The sequence below is a fragment of the Thamnophis sirtalis genome, unplaced genomic scaffold (genome assembly GCF_051295495.1).
Source record: "Thamnophis sirtalis isolate CommonGarterSnake01/CBP01778 unplaced genomic scaffold, rThaSir2_p1.2 scaffold_4, whole genome shotgun sequence".
NCBI classification, from domain to species: domain Eukaryota; kingdom Metazoa; phylum Chordata; class Lepidosauria; order Squamata; family Natricidae; genus Thamnophis; species Thamnophis sirtalis.
The window spans coordinates 83,401,280-83,420,586 of NW_028261384.1; the positions used below are offsets into that span (position 1 = coordinate 83,401,280).

A 19,307-nucleotide genomic window follows, 5' to 3' on the forward strand; every position below is an offset into this window, starting at 1 on the left:
AGCAGCTTTTTCAGCTTAGACAATGTGGTTGAGGATGCTTTCAGCTAGGGTGTTGGTGCCAGGCACTCAGTGGCTCGATGACCCTGCTCCTTGTTGTGTCTAGTAATGCATTCCAACCTCCTTCCCCCACTTATTACTCTGGCAACTGAAGAACAGAAAGATGACTGTGGCCAGTTATAATAATTGAGAGATAATTTTAATAAATGATAATTTGTGGTGAATAAATTCCTAGACTAATTTATTCTATTCTTCTTTCATAAAATTTTACAAAAAAATATCTGAAGACCCTAAAGAGCAACATCTTCATTAAATTTAGTCTAATAAATACCACAACTGAGCAATCAGAATAAAATTAATTTGTCTAATAAAGTGTAGTTTGGCATACATTCAGTAGACTAAGTATTAAAAATGCAAATTAATTCCCAGGGACAGGATTTTCTTTAAAGTAAATTAAAAAAATGTTTCCTTTCGTTTGTAAGAAAAGATAACTTTAAAAACTAGCAACAGTGGGCACTTTCCATATCCAATGAAGCTATGTGAATATTTTGCAATTAATGTCATCCAGAGGTACTAACAGATAGACAACATCAAATCTGTAGGATGCCAGTTGTCATTTTCAAAAATGTATTTGTTTTATTCTTGCTTGAGGAAACAGGACACAGTCAAGTAGAGTTGTTTTTCTTCCTTGCCAATCCAATGTGCCAAAAAATATATTTCCCATATTTTCTGGCTTTATCTGGATATTACAGTCTTAGCAGTGACCTTCTTTTTAAGGTTGCCCTGTGAAAGAGATTGGGTAACTCTTCACTTACTCCATATGTTTTCCCTGACTTTTTCATATTTTCAACATGTATGTTTATCCCTTGCAGAAATATCTATTATCTAGATCAGATAACAAGAATAAAAATAATTTTTCGAATAAACTATCCCATGAACAGTTCATTCATAGCATCTGTTTTCTGTAAAATTATAGGAGTTTCTCAAGGAGTGATAGCAACAGAATCCCAGACGGTATGTTGGAGTTGAAGCTAATTATCTTTTCTCTGGATATAACATTATCACTGAGGATGCTCAGAGGGGAGAACTGGAGCTACCAAACTCAGCAGGAGACAGAAGAAAACAAATATCCACCTGGCCCTATAAAGCAGATGGCTTGTCTGTCTTCTTGGTCCAAGCAAAACATTTCTCAAAGATAGACCAAATACCAAAAGGATACTGCTGATCTTGCTCCTAATTCCAAATTAGTTTTTAATTGCTTAAATATAGTCTTAATTTTCTGATTTCCAAGATATGTTGACCGTTAGGTATTAAAAGAATTGCTATGTGGTTGGAAATCTGAGAAATAGATTTGTTAGACTAAACTATTTCTACTGAATATTCTTTTGAATTAAACTATATTCTGAATAATAGGCTATGGACTTTTGAAAGATTAAAATAATTCTGCTTCCTGGGGTCTTTAAATTGGTAAATAATAGTTGCTGGCCAACACATCTCTGATTCTCAAATTTTAATGAATGACATGCTGTAGAGAGTAAGGGAGGTAATTTTGCAAGAACCATTAGACAAAGAGTACTGAAACATTATTTAAGTCTAGGGATACAATATTTGGAAGCCTTCTAGACTTCCTGCACAATTGTTTTTCTGGTTTGGACCACCTAGTAGACTGGCATACAGCCTGTTAAATAAAGAAGACTTCGTACACATTCTTAATGCAGGTTAAAGAAATGTTGCAACATTTTCAGATAGTTTGTGTGATGGGGCAATTAATAAATGATTTCTTATTTAAAACACAATAAGTCTCATCCGTGGAGAGCCACTGTTGAGTGTGATACTTCATACATACCAGTTGCTGCGATTAGGATAAGGTCCTAATAAGAGCCATTTAGTGTGGCTTTATTTGATTTGGTTCCTAACAAGAACTTAAAACTTAGGATAACAGAGTTTAAAGGGAACTTGGGCGGCCTTTAGCCTAACCTTCTGCTTGAGCAAGAGCCCCTATATCATTCTGGACAAATGGGTGTCCAATCTCTTCTCTGTCACTCTTCCTCCAATGATGGAGCACCCACAACTTCTAAAGGCAAGTTATTCTGTTGATTAATTATTCCCATTGTTAGAAAATTTCTTGTTAATTCAAGATCCGATCTCTCTTCAGAAGAGCAACCCTTCTGATATCTAACATATAGTGTTGCCATAAGCTGCAAACATGGATATTTATGTTATGGTCATTCATGTTCATGAGCCACCTTTTATAACTGCCAAGGAAATATGTCTGACAATTTTTAAAAAAAAATATGGAAAACCTGGCAGCTAAGAAAGCAAGCGATTAGAGCATAAAAGATAAATCTTAAATCTTTAAGCTTTAAAACTAATCTTTCAGGCCTTGTTTTTTGGAACGCTTATATATAGGGGTTAGATTCAGCCAATTCAGGCTGGTTCAGGCAAACTGGAAGCTCTGATGATCAGCTGAGAGCGAACCGGTTCACTCCATTGATCAGGTTGGTCCGCCTGCCCGCCCTTGCACTTTACATACCTATATAGCAATGCAGAGCGGATTGCTGTGCCTCAGCTGTGTTACTCCCCAAAAAGTAATGTGAAAGGTACATTTTTGTAAAACTGTGCACGCACACGCAGTTTTGGTAAAACTGCACACTCATGTGCAGTCTTGGTAAAACTGTGCACCGGGTTTCAGGAGACGCGAAACATGCGATCACTGAACTGGTTGTTAAACCAGTAGGATCCCACCATTGCTTATATATATTGTTCAAGACACTTGGATTTCCCCCCCCCCCCAAGACTTCCAAGGTCCTCTACAACTGTTATTCTGTTGTTCTGTTAGGTAGTAGAAAGCATTAAATATTGAAGTGAGCATTAAGTATTGAAGTGTAACTTGATGTTATTCATGGGCTCAAGTCATCAGTAAAATAAAAATTGAGTGAGTCTTTTGAATTGGTTCTTGCTTTATTATTATTATTTAAATATGTCCCACAGCTCCCAACCATGTCATTGTGGACATGCTAGGAATATATCAGACAAAATGGAAGTCTTTCAATCTTGCTGAGCCATCTCAGCTATGGCAGAATTAGAAATGATAGCTGACATACTTAACTGAGAATTGATTGTCCCTACTTAACCTAGTACTTTATTCTTCATTGAAATGGCTCAAGGAAAGCAAAACCATTTTAAGTTAACTGTAAATAATACTTCATGGGATTAAAAGCATGCACTACCCAGGGGGTGAGGGGATAAAATATTTCTAATATTTCATGCACACAGAAGGACAGATTGTCAATGTGCATTCTTTAATTGAAATGTGTAATACTTCTCTCATGGATTATCAGCATATTGTGTGTTGGATATCTGCAAGAACATCCAATGGAGTTATGAAGAAAGACAGCTCTTCAGTATGTGCAAAGAGAGTTTGGGAATAATTTATGTTCAGTCTGCTGCAATTTTAATTAGCACAGAGACAAGCAAGGAAAGGAAAACTCAGGTGTTGTCAAAAATAGAAGGGCTCACTAGTCTGTAAAATTCAGTTCTTAATTATACCAAAATAATCAACCTGGAGTCATGCTTTTAAAAATCACACACTAATTAGGCCACATCTTCCATAATTATGTCCTATCCATGACAGTTCTGTTAGCTGAGTACTGTTCATCTTCTACCATTTGAGACACTTTCTCTGCTCATGTTATTAAATCAAAAACATTTAAATATTCATTAATTTGCTAATTAACCAATTTGAATTGAACATTACATTACTTCAATATAGAAACTTTGTTTATTGTGGCATTTAGTTGAGCGTGCTTACTTTACATTGCAATATCCAGAGAATATATCAATTAGGTTTGGGAAACAGTTTTAATGAATATATATTATAAGCAATTCAATATTCTGTTGAGAATATAAAATACATCAACAGTGGACTTAATTCAATTACCTTGAGGAAGCTACTCCTTAACTTCCAAAGTTGGTTTTTATATCTTTTCAAAGAACCAAGTTAAGAAGAAGGTAATGCAAAGTGAGGAAAATAACCTTAAGCATCTTCTGATTCTTCCTTTTTTAAAAATGACTAACCAATAAAGTAGCAGATGCCCTGTGGAGAAGTAGGTGGGATTAAAAATTCACAATTATTAGAACATTAACCACAGTGGGTTCTTGAATTGGCAAACTAAAGAAAAGGCTCACAAAGATTAGATTCTATGTTGGGGCTGCCCACCCCTTGAATTTACCAAAGGAATTAACATGGCAATAGCTGTGACCTGATGGTATCTGATCCACTCTCCCATCCTGCCCCTCTAGCTTTCCAGTGAGAAATGCCCTGCTTACTTAAAAAAGAGTGTCAGAGTTTCCATCTCAAAGAACCCTAAGCATTTGGTCAGGCACTGCATATTTGCTTGGAAATTAGCAAAAAAATTCCTCTCTGCCCTTTAAAAGGATGCCTATTTAGCTGTGCAAGAAGAGGAACAGATAGTAGCCAAACCACACCACCACTTCACCTGCTTTCATATAACATTGTGGCATAAAGAAAAGGGTTGAGACTTGAAGACTTGAACTGGAAAGCTGCTGACACTGCTGTTTCTGTTCACAGAAGAAAACCCTAACCTTAACTTTTCTTCATTTCCATTATGTTTAGTTTCCTTTGCATCAGGGGTGGGTTCCTGACAGTTCTAACCTCTTCTATAGAAGAGGTTCCACAAATCTACAGTGCCATTTAGAACCAGTTCCAGCTCCCCCCCAACCCGTCCGCACATCATCAAGATGAAGAGCGAGAGGAGGAATTCTGAGAGTTGAAGTCCACAAGTTTTAAAGCTGTCAAGTTTGAACACCCCTGGTTTTTTTTTTCCTAAAGGGTTAGGGGTGCAAAGGTCTTGTAACTTGAAAGCTTTAAGACTTGCGTGCTTCAAATGCCAGAGTTTCTGAGCCAACATTTTGGTTGCTAAGCAAGAGCATTGTTAAATGAGTTTCACCACATTTTATGTTGGCCACGCCCACCCAGTCACATGGCTGGCAAGCCACTTCCACAAAGCGGACCACATCTACAGAATAAGTTCTAAAAATTTTTGAAACCCACCACTGCTTTGCATGCACTGATTAAGAAAAAAGTTTCTTAATGCAGGAAGAAGACATGCAGGAAGATCAGTCATACTGGCAAGACAACTTATGTACTGTATATACTACTAAAACTCACAGATTTGTTTGCTTGAAACTTCAATTGAGGAAAACAATTTTTGAGTCAATGTATCTTAAATGTGCTAAATGTGCTATTTATAGAATGAAGTCAAAATCCAGGACCTATGACTCCTGGAAGATTGAAATTAGGCAAAGTTGTGCCTGCCTGAGTTCATCTGCACTATTGCAAAACTGTGTTTTGCTGTGGTCAGAAGATTGTCATTTCCAATATTTTTTCCAGCTTCCCACAAAGAAAATTAATGAGGAAGTCAAAATGAAGTTGGAAGTCCCAGGCCAATAGGCGGATAAGTGACTGTTCCTGGGTGAAGGAGGGAGTGAAGTGGTGCACAGAGGTGTGGAAGAAGTACAGTACAGGTGGGGAAGGGTGCACAAGAGTGTGAGGGATGATTTTAGAGGACCCATGCAGATCAGGATGGCTGGGTGTAGGTGCATGAGATGCACTGCATGGGTCAAGGAGGAGGCATAAGAAGTGCACATATTTCAGAGAAGGTTTGAGGGAGTATACAAGATGCAAAGTTTGTGTCAGAGAGGGATTTCAAGTGATGTATAGAATTTGCAAAGGGCGTGATGGAGCATAAAGGAGGCATGAGAGAGGCAGTGCAGATTGGGGAGAGTATGCTGAGATGCACATTGGGAAAGATCCCCAAGAGATGCCATATTGGCCAATGATGATGCTTGAGATGCTATGCAGACTAGGGAGTATGTGTGTGAGTGAAGAAGAGGCATATTGTGTGTCAGAGAAGTGCATGTGTATGGAAGAGGTATTATGTAGTTTGGGGAGGGAGCATAAGTGGTACCATGCCAGTGAGCAGGGGTGCAGAGAGAATGTATGTAAGAGACATTGTGAGTTGAGGAGATATGCAGAAGTATGTGAAAGGCAAGTGTGGATCAGGCAGATTGTGCTAGGGTTCAGGGAAGTTGCAGCATAAACAATGGAGGACCTTGGAGGTCCAGGAGTAATAGATAAGAAAATATCTTTGAAACAATATCCCAGTGGGTCATGGTTGTTTAGTTTAACTAACAGATCAGATAGCAAAGTAATTCCTAGTCTCCAGAGATGGATCATATGTTGGATTCTTGACAGAGGTTTTGGAATCTTTTGGGAAACTCCTCATCATACTGCCCAGTAGTCTTTCCATCTAAAGCAGTGGATCTCAACCTTCCTAATGCTGCAACCCTTTAATACAGATCCTCATGTTGTGGTGACACCCAACCATAAAATTATTTTATGTTTTCTGTATTTTTTCAAAAATATGTGTTTTCCAATGGTATTAGGCGACCCCTATGAAAGGGTCACTCGACCCCCAAAGCGGTCCTGACCACTTACTTTAGAACCACTGATCTAAAGTAACAAAGATGCGGTAGATTTTTGGAATGATTTTGTCTGGGAGAAACTCAGTATATCTCATATTATCCATAATTAATGCAATTAATACATTCCTCAAAGTCAGATTAGTCAGTACCATTTTCTGTAGCTAGAAATGCAGTTATTATTTTTCAAATAATGAACCGCACCTCATATATACTGAGTTGAATCAAATTTAATCTTTAATAAAGGTATTTCTTTTAATGAAAAAATTCTGTGGAAATATTAATCTATATTATAACATTTAATTTATATCTTCTTTTCATGTTATAGAAAAATACTGTCATAAACACCATTTTAGCTGATATACAACCATTCTCTTTAAAATTGTGTTTTTACCTGCGGACAGGATAAGACGAAAGAGAGACCTAATCGAGAATTAAGGAGAAATTTCCTGATGATACTGGGGGTGCTCTTGGACTTATGGCTGTTGCTTGAAGAATAGAAGCAGCAATGAATAGGATAACCACTCTACAAGTTTATCCTGTGCACCGATTACATGTATTTCTGGACTACTCCTTTTTTAAAGTGCTTTTTATTTGACATCCATATTTAAAGTGCTTTTTATTTGACATCCATATTTCTAATAAGGCTCTTACCTGATGTCTGTGAAAATATTTATGGGCTTTACTCTTTCCCTTCCAGATAAAAGCATGCCAGCCCAGATGTAAATCATGGCCCTCTATCATCAATATTCTTTTATTTTGGAATACTATCCATTCTTTCAGCCATGTTACCACTGCTGCCTGATAGTAAAGCGTCCAATCTGGGAGTACAAATCCTCCTTTGATTCTAGAGTCCTGTAATAATTTTAATTTTATCCTAGCTTTTTTCCCCAGAAAAATAAAATTTAAAATTACTTTATTTAGTTCCACAAAAAAGTTTTTTCCTAATTTTACTGGTACAGTTTGGAATAAAAATAAAATTTTTGGTAGGATATTCATTTTTATGGTCGCAATTCCTCCAATCAGCGATAATTGTAATTTAGCCCAATTTTCCAAGTCCTTTCGTATTTGTTGTAGTAATTCAGAATAATTGTCTTCTTTTATAGTAGAATATTTAGCCGTTAGCCAGATTCCAAGATATTTTACCTTTTTAACCATTTGCATTTTCAATACTCTCTCTAATTCCTCATTTTGCCTTTGTGTAAGATTTTTAGTAATTATCTTCATTTTACTTTTATTTATTTTTAAGCCTGCAACTTTACTGAATTCCTCTACTTCCTGAATTAATATTTTCCCTGTTTCAAGGGGGTATAAAAAACTATCATCAGCGAATGCCTGTGTTTTGTATTCTTCCTTTTTAATTTTTAATCCTGTTATTTTCTCTTTTTCCCTAATCTGTGTTAGTAAAACCTCCAATGAGAGGATATTTAGAGGAAGAGATAGTGGGCATCCTTGTCTGGCCTCTTTATTTATATTGACTTTCTCTGTTAGATCTCCATTCACTTTAGCTGTCTGGTTTGAATATATTGCCTTAATCATTCTAATAATTTTTTCTCCAAATTTCATAAGAGCTAATTGTGTAATAATAAACTGCCAATTTTAATTATCAAAAGCTTTTTGCGCATCTACCAATACTAATTCTAATTGTTTCTCTGGATGTGCTTCATAGTATTCTATTAGAAAATCCTCAAAAGAGAAGGGGGCTGGGACCAAGAAAAAAAATAGACAAGATTTAGCCATTTAGGTATCCATGATTTGTATGTGATCCTCTAGAGTCAAGCTACAATTTTTAATGCAGTGAATGGCCTAGAATACCATCTTAATTACCTAAGTTGGACTTGATCCGTTGCAAGGAAGTTGGGTAAAGTACCTAGTTGTGCACTGAGACTTTATGCCAGTGCTTTTGCTTTAAATAGTTTGCAATGATTTATGTCACTGCCCTGGACAAAACCCAGAGCATCCAAAAGTACATCAAAATAGCATCTAAAGATAAGCTGCTGACAGAATGCCTGAAGTAGCAGGATACTGTACATGGGAGGAAGACTGAACAGAGGAAATGCCATGGCAAATCAAGACCCTGCCTTTGGCAGACAGCACACAGCAATTGTAAAAAAAGTGGATATGTTACAATTATTTGTAAATTTTCAAGAATACTGTCAATACATTTGTGTATATTCTAGGCATATAATATGATTTCTTATTAAGAAACTATATAGTCTATTGGGCTAATCACACACTCTGCTGGAATTACAATGCATGGCATTTTTAGCTACAGAATCTATTGTCCAGTCCAGACCTGTTGAGGACATTGTTCTCACCCCACTATTTCCCCCCCTCACACTAGCAACTTTGAAGCGAGAGATATCTGAAAGTTGCAGTAGCAGTGGCTAAAGCCACTGCTTTAAAGCATGGCCTACCCAGTAAATGAGGTCACTCTTTATTATGATAAATGACATAACAGAAAGTAAAATTTGGAATAAATTCAAGATTGGTTCTTTTATAATAATTAAACAGGTGAAATTATGATTTTAATCAATATACTTGCAATCAATTTACTAATTGGAACAAAACCCTAATCCCCAGATTATTTGCACTGATTTAATCCAAGTGTTTTATTATTTTGTAATACATGAAAAGGACTTTTGCCTCTAGTTTATTACTGAAAATATCCTGATCTTTTAAAAATATCTGTAAAGAAATCTCATTGTTTCATTTTCAGTCATTACCTGATTTATTAAAGTTACTTCAATTCCTTTTTATTTTCTTTCATCCTACATATTGACATTTAATAGTCAGTTTTTAAAATAAACTTCTAATAATACATTGCTTCAGATCATTAGGAGGGGTGAGAGAACTAAAAAAAGAAAAAAAATCATTAATAACATTCTAATTGTAAATCTCCAATCTGTTTTTTTTAAACAATAAAATATAATATGAGATTTGCATATTTGCATGGACATTTTACAATAAAATTGTGGCTGTTCTAGTAGAGCCAGTAATCTTTCTGAGTCATATACCCTGTTTTTCTGATTCTCTGAATTTTAAAAATCATTTTGCAACTGCTCTCATAAAGTATACACACAAATGCATCTGAGGAAATATAATAGACACAAGATATACAGCAGGTAGCATATCAGATACAAATTCAAATTTCTGGTCTTTCAGAAGCAAAGACAGAAATGTCCCAAAGATGGTTTTTCAAGAGGCAACTGGACTTTCTGTTTTTTCTTTGAAGGTGTTTTGCTTCTCATGCAAGAAGCCTCCTCAGTTCTTCTTCAGAGCTAAAGAAGCTTCTTGGATGAGAAGTAAAATGTCTTCAAAGAAAAACCAAAAGTCCAGTTGTCTCTTGAAAAAAACACTTTTGGACAACCATGAACTAGATGATTGAGAATCTCCATAGACAAAGACAGAAATATAATTTTGAGAAATCAACACACAGATTTTTTTTAAAAAATAATTTATATATGAAATAAGTATACTGTTGTAAGAAACATTTATAAAGCTATTTTTAAATAGGAAGAATATTAATAGCATCCTCAGTCCTACATTAAACAAAAAATGCAACTTTTCCATTACTCTTTGGCTTATACAAACTTTCCCATTTATGTAACATTTGGTGTTTCTTTCAATGGATTGTATCTGAGACATAGTCATGCAGGAATATCTGACTGTAACATCACTTGAGTTTTCGGTTGGGCCACATATCATGGTCTAGCCATTCCCTCTATCTTATTAATCACTCAATAAATGGGAAATATTAATATCTTAGTCTCAGGAGAAGAGGGAAAGAAAGAGATACACATATTGACATACTGATATGTTACAAACAAGGAAAAATGATAGATAATTTATAATACAGTAACATACTATATAAATTACAATGATTAATATAAACTAAACATGGGGAGGGAAGAATTATATAAAAAAGAAAACATTCCTAAGATATCAATATAAAATTAATTTTACTCCTTAAAACATTTTAGCATCACTCCTTATAACTGATTAAATTTAGACAAAATAAAATGTATAAGTATAAGTGTAATCTTTATTGTCATTGTATTTAAATAAAATGAAATTTCCTCCATCTTCTCATTTTTAGAATATGAAATTATATTCAAGATATATTTTGAACCATAAGCTATACCTTAAGCCATATACTCTGATCCTTAAGCCATACCTTAATATCAGGAGTATAAACTTATTTCTATAATCAGAACTGCAGAAAAAACAATTACTGCCAACCTGCCTTCCATTGAGGACTTGTATACTACACAAGGGCCGTGAAAATATTTACAGAACCCTCACAACTTGGACATAAATTGTTTCAACTTCTACCTCAAAACGACGCTATAGAGCACTGCACACCAAGACAACTAGACACAAGAACAGTTTTTTCCCCGAACGCCATCACTCTGCTAAACAAATAATTCCCTCAATACTGTCAAACCATTCACTAAGGCTGCATTACTATTACTACTAGCCCTCTCATCGTTCCTATCACCCATCTCCTCCTACTTATGACTGCAGGATTGTAACTTTATTGCTGGTATCCTTATGTTTTATATTAATATTGTTTCCTGATTGTTTATTTGTACCCTATGACAATTAATTAAGTGTTATACCTTATGATTCTTGACGAATGTATCTTTTCATGTCTTTTTATGTACACTGAGAGCATATGCACCAAAGACAAATGCCTTGTGTCCAATCACACTTAGCCAATAAAGAATTCTATTCTATTCTATTCTATTCTATTCTATTCTATTCTATTCTATGTAAAATAATTCTTTTGAAAAGCGCTAGGATTCTTCATAAAACATCAAAATCCATATTTCTTTTTTTTTTTTTAATCTGTAAAATATTTTATTCAATTTTCAATTTTCACATTCCATTTGCAATCATTTATACACAGGGTATTTACAGATCTCTGAGGATCCATATTTCAAACATATAATTCAGCATCAAATTTATACTTCAATTATTGTATTTTTTCTCAGCGCTACATTAACATAAATTGCAACTTGAAACTGAAAATTAGCCAGATTTACAATTCATGATATTAGGCAATTGATCGCACATACATGATGGAAGTACCAAATAAGTCAAAGTGCTAATAAAGTGCCACTTTGGCTATCACCTCATGAAGCACTAGAGATGATATTGGAATGTAATGTTTTCAAATAAAATGATTTTCACATTTTATGAAGATGCCTAGAGCTTTTCAAATATAAATAGTTTATACATTGTGAGTTATCGATATTTGAAAAGTCTAAATGTTATTGCTATTGTTATATCTTGTATATTGTAGAATGTGAGGTACTCCTAAAGCATCTGGACAATATTGTTTAAATTGTAAATATTGTTGCCAAGCAGATGCTGCTGTTGGGTGATTGTCAGAATTTCTTTAAAAAATCATTATCAATCTTTGATAAGCCACATGGTTTAAATTCCTTGCCAGGTCTTTGACTAAAACTTTTTCCCTGTTACTTTCAAATTTAGATTATTAGTTTATTCCACAGTGTTCATTTATCACGTGATTCCAATGAAAATTTAATTGTTTACAAATTAATCAGCTTTCAAAGTTGGAACAGACAGGCCGTATTTATTATAAATTATACCTAAATTTGCAGTTTTCAGTCTAAATCACAAGTCTAAGTCTCTCTTTGGACCATTATTAACATCTGAAAATTCCAGGACTCTTCCTAATACTGAATGATTTCTCTTTGCATCTCCATGCATTCTCAGCAATTTTCTCCAAAATTACTCTTCAGAAATATCAGTTCTATTTTTTTCAACCTTTCTCAGAATTCAGTTTTCATAGCCATCTGTTACAGCTGGGCAAACCAGGACCTTACCAATGTGTATCTTTGTTGTCACTGTGATATCTCTTCCTTTAAATATTGCTTCTGGATCTGCCATAATTTTTCAATTTTTCTTCCAAATGGACGAATTCTTCTCCACTTATTTTTTTGGGTTTGATATTATTGCCTGTTGACATCTTATCATTATCATCATAATCAAACAGCTGACTAACTTTTGCAGTATTGTTTCACTTTCATTTTCATCCAGATAATATAAATAGCAAACATCTATGGTTATTACTTTAAATATTTTTTTAAAAAAATTGTTACCATAGGGTAGCTGGGGAAAATAGTTCTGTGAAGAAGGATAAGTGCAACTGAGTAGATATTTGGGATGTGATCAATTGCTACTGTTCCTCCTTTATTTATTTCAAAACTGTTCCTCAAACAAAATACAATTCAGATAATATTACACACTTAAAATAAGGCAGCCTTTCAGTTTACTTTGGTTCCAGATTGTGTTTGTATAGAGAGTTATTATGTTAAAGACAAATATTTTAATTGAACCACAATTCAACATTTCAAGGAGAAAACATTTCCAAGAAATTAATCACCACCATTAAATGTTGGAAGACTATTTCTAATATGTACTATAGTCATTTGTGTTCATATAGTGACACCCAGTGGTGTAACATTATGTTTAGTTGAAACCATATTCTGCTTTTTTTCATTTTTTCTCTAAAAAAGATCATCAATATTATACAAAAACTAAATATATGCAAGTTTCCTTTAGATTGGTCAGGGATTAGCTTCATATTGTTATCAATTACAATGTAGTTCTGGGATTGTGTACTCTGAATAAGGTTTATTTATTCTATCTATCTATCTATCTATCTATCTATCTATCTATCTATCTATCTATCTATCATCTATCTATCTATCTATCTATCTATCTATCTATCTATCTATCTATCGTATATAGCTGTCAATCTCACATGTATTATGAGCAGAGTACCAAATTAAAAACACAATTAAATAACTAAAATAATTTTAAAAACATTAAATAACAATAAAAAACATAAATTACATATACACAAGTCAAGGTATACAGTATGTATGTGTGAATGTGTATGTGTCATTGTCACTTATTAAAATGTTAAATATTTTACAATCTGCAAGACACTACAAGTATACCTGTATACTAATTGTATTAGAAAAATAATAATAAAGGAAAATAATTTCAGTAGAAAGTGAAAATGTTTGGTTCATGTCAAAAAAACCTCTCTAGGAAAATGTTTCATATTTGGGCCAATGCAAGTTCTTTCTACTATTTCCACAGCCCTCAGGCCAAATGAGAGAGACTGGCACCTGAGGAGAAATTGAAACCAATAGGAGATACAGTATATAAGCCGGAAAGATATATTCTTTCCTGTATCTAGGGTTTGGGTCACATGCAGAGGTGGGCTTCAGCTGGTTCAGACCAGTTCGGGTAAACTGGTTATTAAATTTTTGTGCAGTTTGAAGAACTGGCAAATTGCACCACCGGCTGGCCCATCCCATTCCATCCTACTTATCTTGCCTTGCCCAATTCTAGACCAAAATGTCTACTCTCCAAGAGTATTGAATGGCTCCTTTAGCAAAACCTAGGATTTTTTATTTATCAGAATTGATGATCAGGTTATTTTGTCTGAATTATTTTAATGTTGCTGTGTGTGTTTGCTCTGTATGTATGTCTAAGGTCGAGAAGGAGGAGATGATTTGTCAAACTTTTTCCACCTCCCTTTGCAGCTTGGAAGGCAGCCTGTGGCCTGGCTCTTTAAGGTACTTTGATGCTGCCCCACTGTCCAGCCCTGTGCAAAGGCAGCCAAGCCGAAGGAAAAGGGCTCAACTCTCGGGGGGGGGGGGGGGACGGACGGACAAGAAAGAGGCATTGTCAGGGAAGAAGCAGGGAGAGTGAGTAAAGAGACTGTGAAGGAGGTTAATGGGATGGAGGAAGTGGGGCAGTGGGGAGGGAAGTGTCCCTTTACAAAGGCAAGGGATGGGCTTACGGACTGAACACTGTGGCTTGTTTTGTAGGATCTGGAGCTTAGCAGGATCTTCTGTTTTAGAAAGCAGAATCGGTTGTACCCCTTGCCCTAAAGTGAACTTTTCTTTGAAGCCTGGATGGCCAAGTACTACTTCATCTGTCCAGTTGTCCTTTATATTCCCTGCTGCTCCCGCTGCCCATCACCTTTTGCTGGTCCAAGCTAAGATACTTGAGTTTATGTCATGAACCACACTGCTGCTTTCCATCCTTTTCCCCCTGCCTGTTAAATTTCTCATCCTCTCCCAGGTTTTAGACCTGATTTAGCAAGGCAAAGCAGACATGCTGGGTGGGGAGGGAAGACCTGGTTTTCTGGGCTCAGGATTGGATCTTGGCCACCACATTGGAGGTTTCATTAAAAGACGGAGAAGGGGGCAACCACTAGCAGAAAGGGGAGTGCTTCTGGGATGAGGAGAGCTGGGAAGAGAAAAGGCAGTGAAACTTGCAAGCGATACTTCAGCCTGCCGATTGGCCTCTTTATTCCCCCTCACTCCCAAAGTAGCCATGTAGCAGCACACAAGGTCGCAGAGGCTTTATAGTGATTGAAGGGCCTTCTCACCAGAAGCACCACCCTCATTCAGATTCCCCACCTCCCTCTGGTGGTCCTTGGCCAAGCGCGGCTGACCCACCAACCAAGGAGAGAAACAGACCGGCTTCAGCGATACCACCACCACCTATGGCCAAAATCTTTCAAGTCTTGAAATGTTTCTTGAAAGTCACCACAAAGTGATGAGTAAAGTAGGCTCCTTTTCCTACATTCTCATTAGGGGTAGCTCTCGGTTTATGCCCACAACTGAGCCAAAATTTCCATTGCTAAGCAAGATTTAAGTAGGTTTTGCTCCGTTTTGTGATTTTTCTTGCCACCATTAAGTGATATTCAGTAGTGGTAAATAAATGGAGATTGTATTTTGTTGAGGCCTTTGTGATGAACGGCCAAAAGGCGGGGTCAGGCATGGTGAGTGATATCGAGTTGGCCATGCCCATGCAGTCACATGATTACCCAGTCTCATCTACTCAGCCATTCATTAGGACAGAGAACCTGTTGTTAAATCATTTGAATCCCACCACTGATCAAAGGGATGCTAGATTGCTTAAAGGACACGAGTATCTGCTTCTTAAATTTGCTTTACTTACAGTTCTCTTTCATGTGAAATGCTCCTCAATTCTTGGCTGTTTTGCAGAGTTCAAACGAGGAAGATATCCCGGGTTAACACCATGGTGTTTCTTTCTTTTCCCCATAACTAACAATTCAAATCAAAATCCGTTATCTGTGTATTTGTCTTCACTACTATTTCATCCAAACAGAGTTAGTTAAGTAAAAATAAATTCAGTAAAAGACTAAAAAGCTAATTATATAATAAAATAATAAAACTGAGTGGAGCTGCTATAAATGTGTGTTGCTGGGTTGACAGCTCATGCTCCTCCTGAATTAAGCAGAAAGTCTTTTGTATCATCATGTTCCTGGAGTATACAGCTTGATAGTGCTTTACAGCACTCTTTGAGTAGTTTACAATATCAGCGTGCTGCCCCAAAAATCTGGGGCCTTGTTTTATTGACCTTGGAAGGATGGAAGTCTAAGTCAATCTTGAGCCCCATCAGGGTTGAACTCCAGACTGTGGGCAGAATTTGCCTACTATACCACATTCTAACTATTGAACCACCAGGACTCCTGGGTAAGGATGTGGCCCAGTTACAGATTACTATACAATCATATTAAGAAAGCTGAACCTATCTCCACTTTCTGAATTGGACTACTGTATGTATTGATATCCAATAAACTTTCAAAAGAAAATTGCTGTATATTTAGAAATGCTAATGCAAGGTGCTTCAAAAGTAACTCTTTTATTTAAAACAAAATTGATACAATTTCCAGAAAAGGTAGGAAAAGAATATAGTTTAATTTATTGACTTAATAGTTTCTGTTTCAAATTTACACTTAATTTAATAAGAAAAAATATCTATTATATATATTTTACATGCAAATTGATTGAATGAAGCATTATAACTTCATCAAATTCAAAATTGAAGCAATTTATATTCCATTATCTAATCCTTCCTCATTACTGCAAACAATTTCCTCATATTTCTGGTGCTCATTAAACAAAACATAATTTTTAAGACATGAAAAATAGCATTTTCTGATCTTAATCTCATTCTCACTCTTTAAACCTATCATAGCAATAGTTATGTATTAAATCTACAATTATTGGAAGTAAGTTACAGCAAGTTAAGGGCGCTTTCTCCCATGTTTGCATTAGATTAATTGTTGCTATTGATTTTCTTAACTAATTTTTAAAAGTAGTTATGGAAATAAAGCCAAAAAAAGGTACCTCTAAGGTTTAGACAGCCAGATAGAAATAGCTTTATAAGATGTCAGACCAAATATCAGTGGGTGGAACTTGAAACAGATGCTTTACTTTTATGAATCATGGAAGAAATCAGTCCTTGAAGGTTAATTGTGAAGCAAAGCAACTTTTCATTTTTAAACCATGGACCAGGTTGCTCATCTAGTTTGTACATGCAAAGAAGCAATTTTGAGAAGATACAGCTGGTTGAAGCATACTGTCCTTGTCTGCATCACCTCTTGATTAGTCTTTCAAATATCTAAATTTATATATCTAAAAAGTCTTTCATATATCTAAATTGTCTTGGCCTTGGTATACATTTGAATGAATGAATCAGTGTTCTACTATGTTTCCCTTGAAGAACAGAATGAACTGTATATACACTACTTTCAACTGACCAGGATAGTACAAACCACTTTCATGTACATTCATAATATAAGAGGAATCATAGCTTTTCTCCACCTGTGTGTAATAGATTTCTTCAGATACAGTTGGTGCTTCTTTCGAGCCCATTGTACCATCTGGATTGACATTAGTAATGCAAAAACACCAACTAAAGAAAAAGAAGGAAATTGCTGGTCAACTGGGGAATTGTCAGAAAATATATTTTCTCTTGCCCACCCTCACCATCCATACAAAGTTATTTTAGAATTGGGGAAGATTTTTACTGCATTACAGCTTAAATGAAGGGGCAACATCCTAGATGGAATTCATGCATTTTTGGAGTAGTCTGATGAGATTTTATTTTTAGTAGCTTCCATGTTTACTGAACATTATTTAAAAATAATGCTTCCTTAAATTCCCTGATTTCAAAGGGAAAACCTTATCATTGAAATCTTCTTCACTGCTGGATATATAATTTAATTTACCTCCCTCTCCCTCTCTCTCTCTCTCTCTCTCTCTCTCTCTATCTATCTATCTATCTATCTATCTATATGGAGGTAAATTAAATTAAATAGTGCACACACTGGAAACAACTAGTCTTTAATATCATATTTTATAAGGTATGTTCTTGGTTTTCCTAAATCAAAGTTCAACTTTGGAGGGCTACTTTATTTTCTGGTAAGTGAGCGTTTGTATTAACAATCATAGCAACTTTTTTTGGGGGGGGGGGGGGGAGAGCAGCCATTTGCATTTGCATCACGTGCTCCCAAAATTGCAAGTGTGCCTTTGTCTAAAAAGGCTAACTCTAAAAAATTAATGTTGTTGAATTAAGAAAATAATAGAAATAAATCCTAAACTGATTCTTATTCTGCTTAGTTCCAAGGAAGATGAAAGGAGTCTGTTGTTACATAGTTCTTAATTGATATAAATTATATGTATTCTTACCTGGCAGAGTTTGTGTCATCACTGTAAAACACAACCAAGAGCCAATCTATTATAGGAATAAAAGAAAAAACCTTCACCAGATGGCAATAAAAGTACCCTCTTTTTTTTTCTTTTCTTTTTAGCTGAATTGTTGGGCTCACATTAGGCTCCTGTGGAAGCTGTTCCATTTCCCAGGCACCATCTAAGGCAGTGATGCCAAACTTTTTCAGCTCAAAAGTTTGGAAAATACCTAACATGACTCCACAGACATACGTATCACTCTCACCCACAGAAGAAAGTAAAACAATTCTCCCTCTTACATCTATACCATCCTGAAAGGAGGCACTTAGTAGCAGCACCAAGGCTGAATCTAACATCAAGGCTTTGATTTATCAAAAAGACTTTAAACTAAATCTGGGAGGGTGACCAATCCATTATGACCACCAATCACTTCTGTTCAATTTGTTTTAGGAACCTGCCGATCACGTTGTGACATCTGCTCTGGGGAGTAATGTCTCATGGGAATCAATGATGCTTGAATGCCATTCCTCCCACCCTGCAGCCCACTCTACCACCACCCTATTCTTTGTCAAGTTGGGAGCAAAGCAGAAGATGCTGACCCCTCCAGAAGAAAGGTAGACCTGAAATAACAATAAACATACAAATACATTATTACTTACAACCCAATTACTGCTACATTCCTTATTGGGGCCATTGAGGGTACCTAGTTTTGAAACTTCTTAACTAATTTTGTTGCCCTGACATCTGGTGCAGCCACCCACTCAGTGTCTGATGATAGTTAGCCTTTGTATTGTACTAAGTACTGTAATTTTCCCTTATGATATCTGGAATCGAGAATCCTTTTGGTCTCATAGTGTCCTCTCCCTTAACTAGGATGGGAGGAGGAGATAGTTCTTTGACTAGCCTAAAGCCAGATCCCCAAAAGGGTTTTAAAAGACTGCAGTGAAATACCAGATGAACTCGCCTCCTTGGCAACTTCAACTCTGGATTCATGATCTGGACAATTTGGAAAGGCCCTATGTATTTGAGACCCAACTTTTTACAAGGCTGTCTCAGGTTTAGATACTTTATCCCACACTCTAAATTCCTTTTGGTGGGAGTCCTTTTCCAATCTGCTTGTCTTTTTTTGGCTTTCCCTACCTTTATTTAGCACCTCATACATGGCAGACAATATGGTTTTTACAGTATTTATTCAGTCAGCTACCACAGGAAGCTTGGAGGCCAGAGCTTCCTGTGGGAGCTTTGGCA

The 19,307-nt window shown here is 35.8% G+C and overlaps 1 protein-coding gene across 4 annotated transcripts in view; it reads right to left on the bottom strand.

Moving 5' to 3' along the window:
* Positions 1-487: 487 nt before the first annotated feature.
* TECRL (trans-2,3-enoyl-CoA reductase like) overlaps positions 488-19,307 on the bottom strand; it is a 69,623-nt gene continuing 50,803 nt past the window's right edge. Inside the window, exons 11-14 of one of the 4 annotated variants that reach the window (XR_015696405.1) lie at positions 18,060-18,105; positions 17,193-17,283; positions 15,520-15,626; positions 488-780 (exon numbers count right to left, since the gene is read on the bottom strand). Coding sequence is in view for 2 of the 4 variants with exons in the window: in XM_087713218.1 (XP_087569344.1) it covers positions 15,593-15,626; positions 17,193-17,283; positions 18,060-18,105 (171 nt within the window). In the remaining 2 variants the exon portion in view is untranslated. Of the gene's footprint in view, positions 781-9,015; positions 9,356-15,416; positions 15,627-16,280; positions 17,284-18,059; positions 18,106-19,307 lie in introns of those variants that run through there. The other 3 variants (XR_015696404.1, XM_087713218.1, XM_087713217.1) reach the window with 3 other exon arrangements.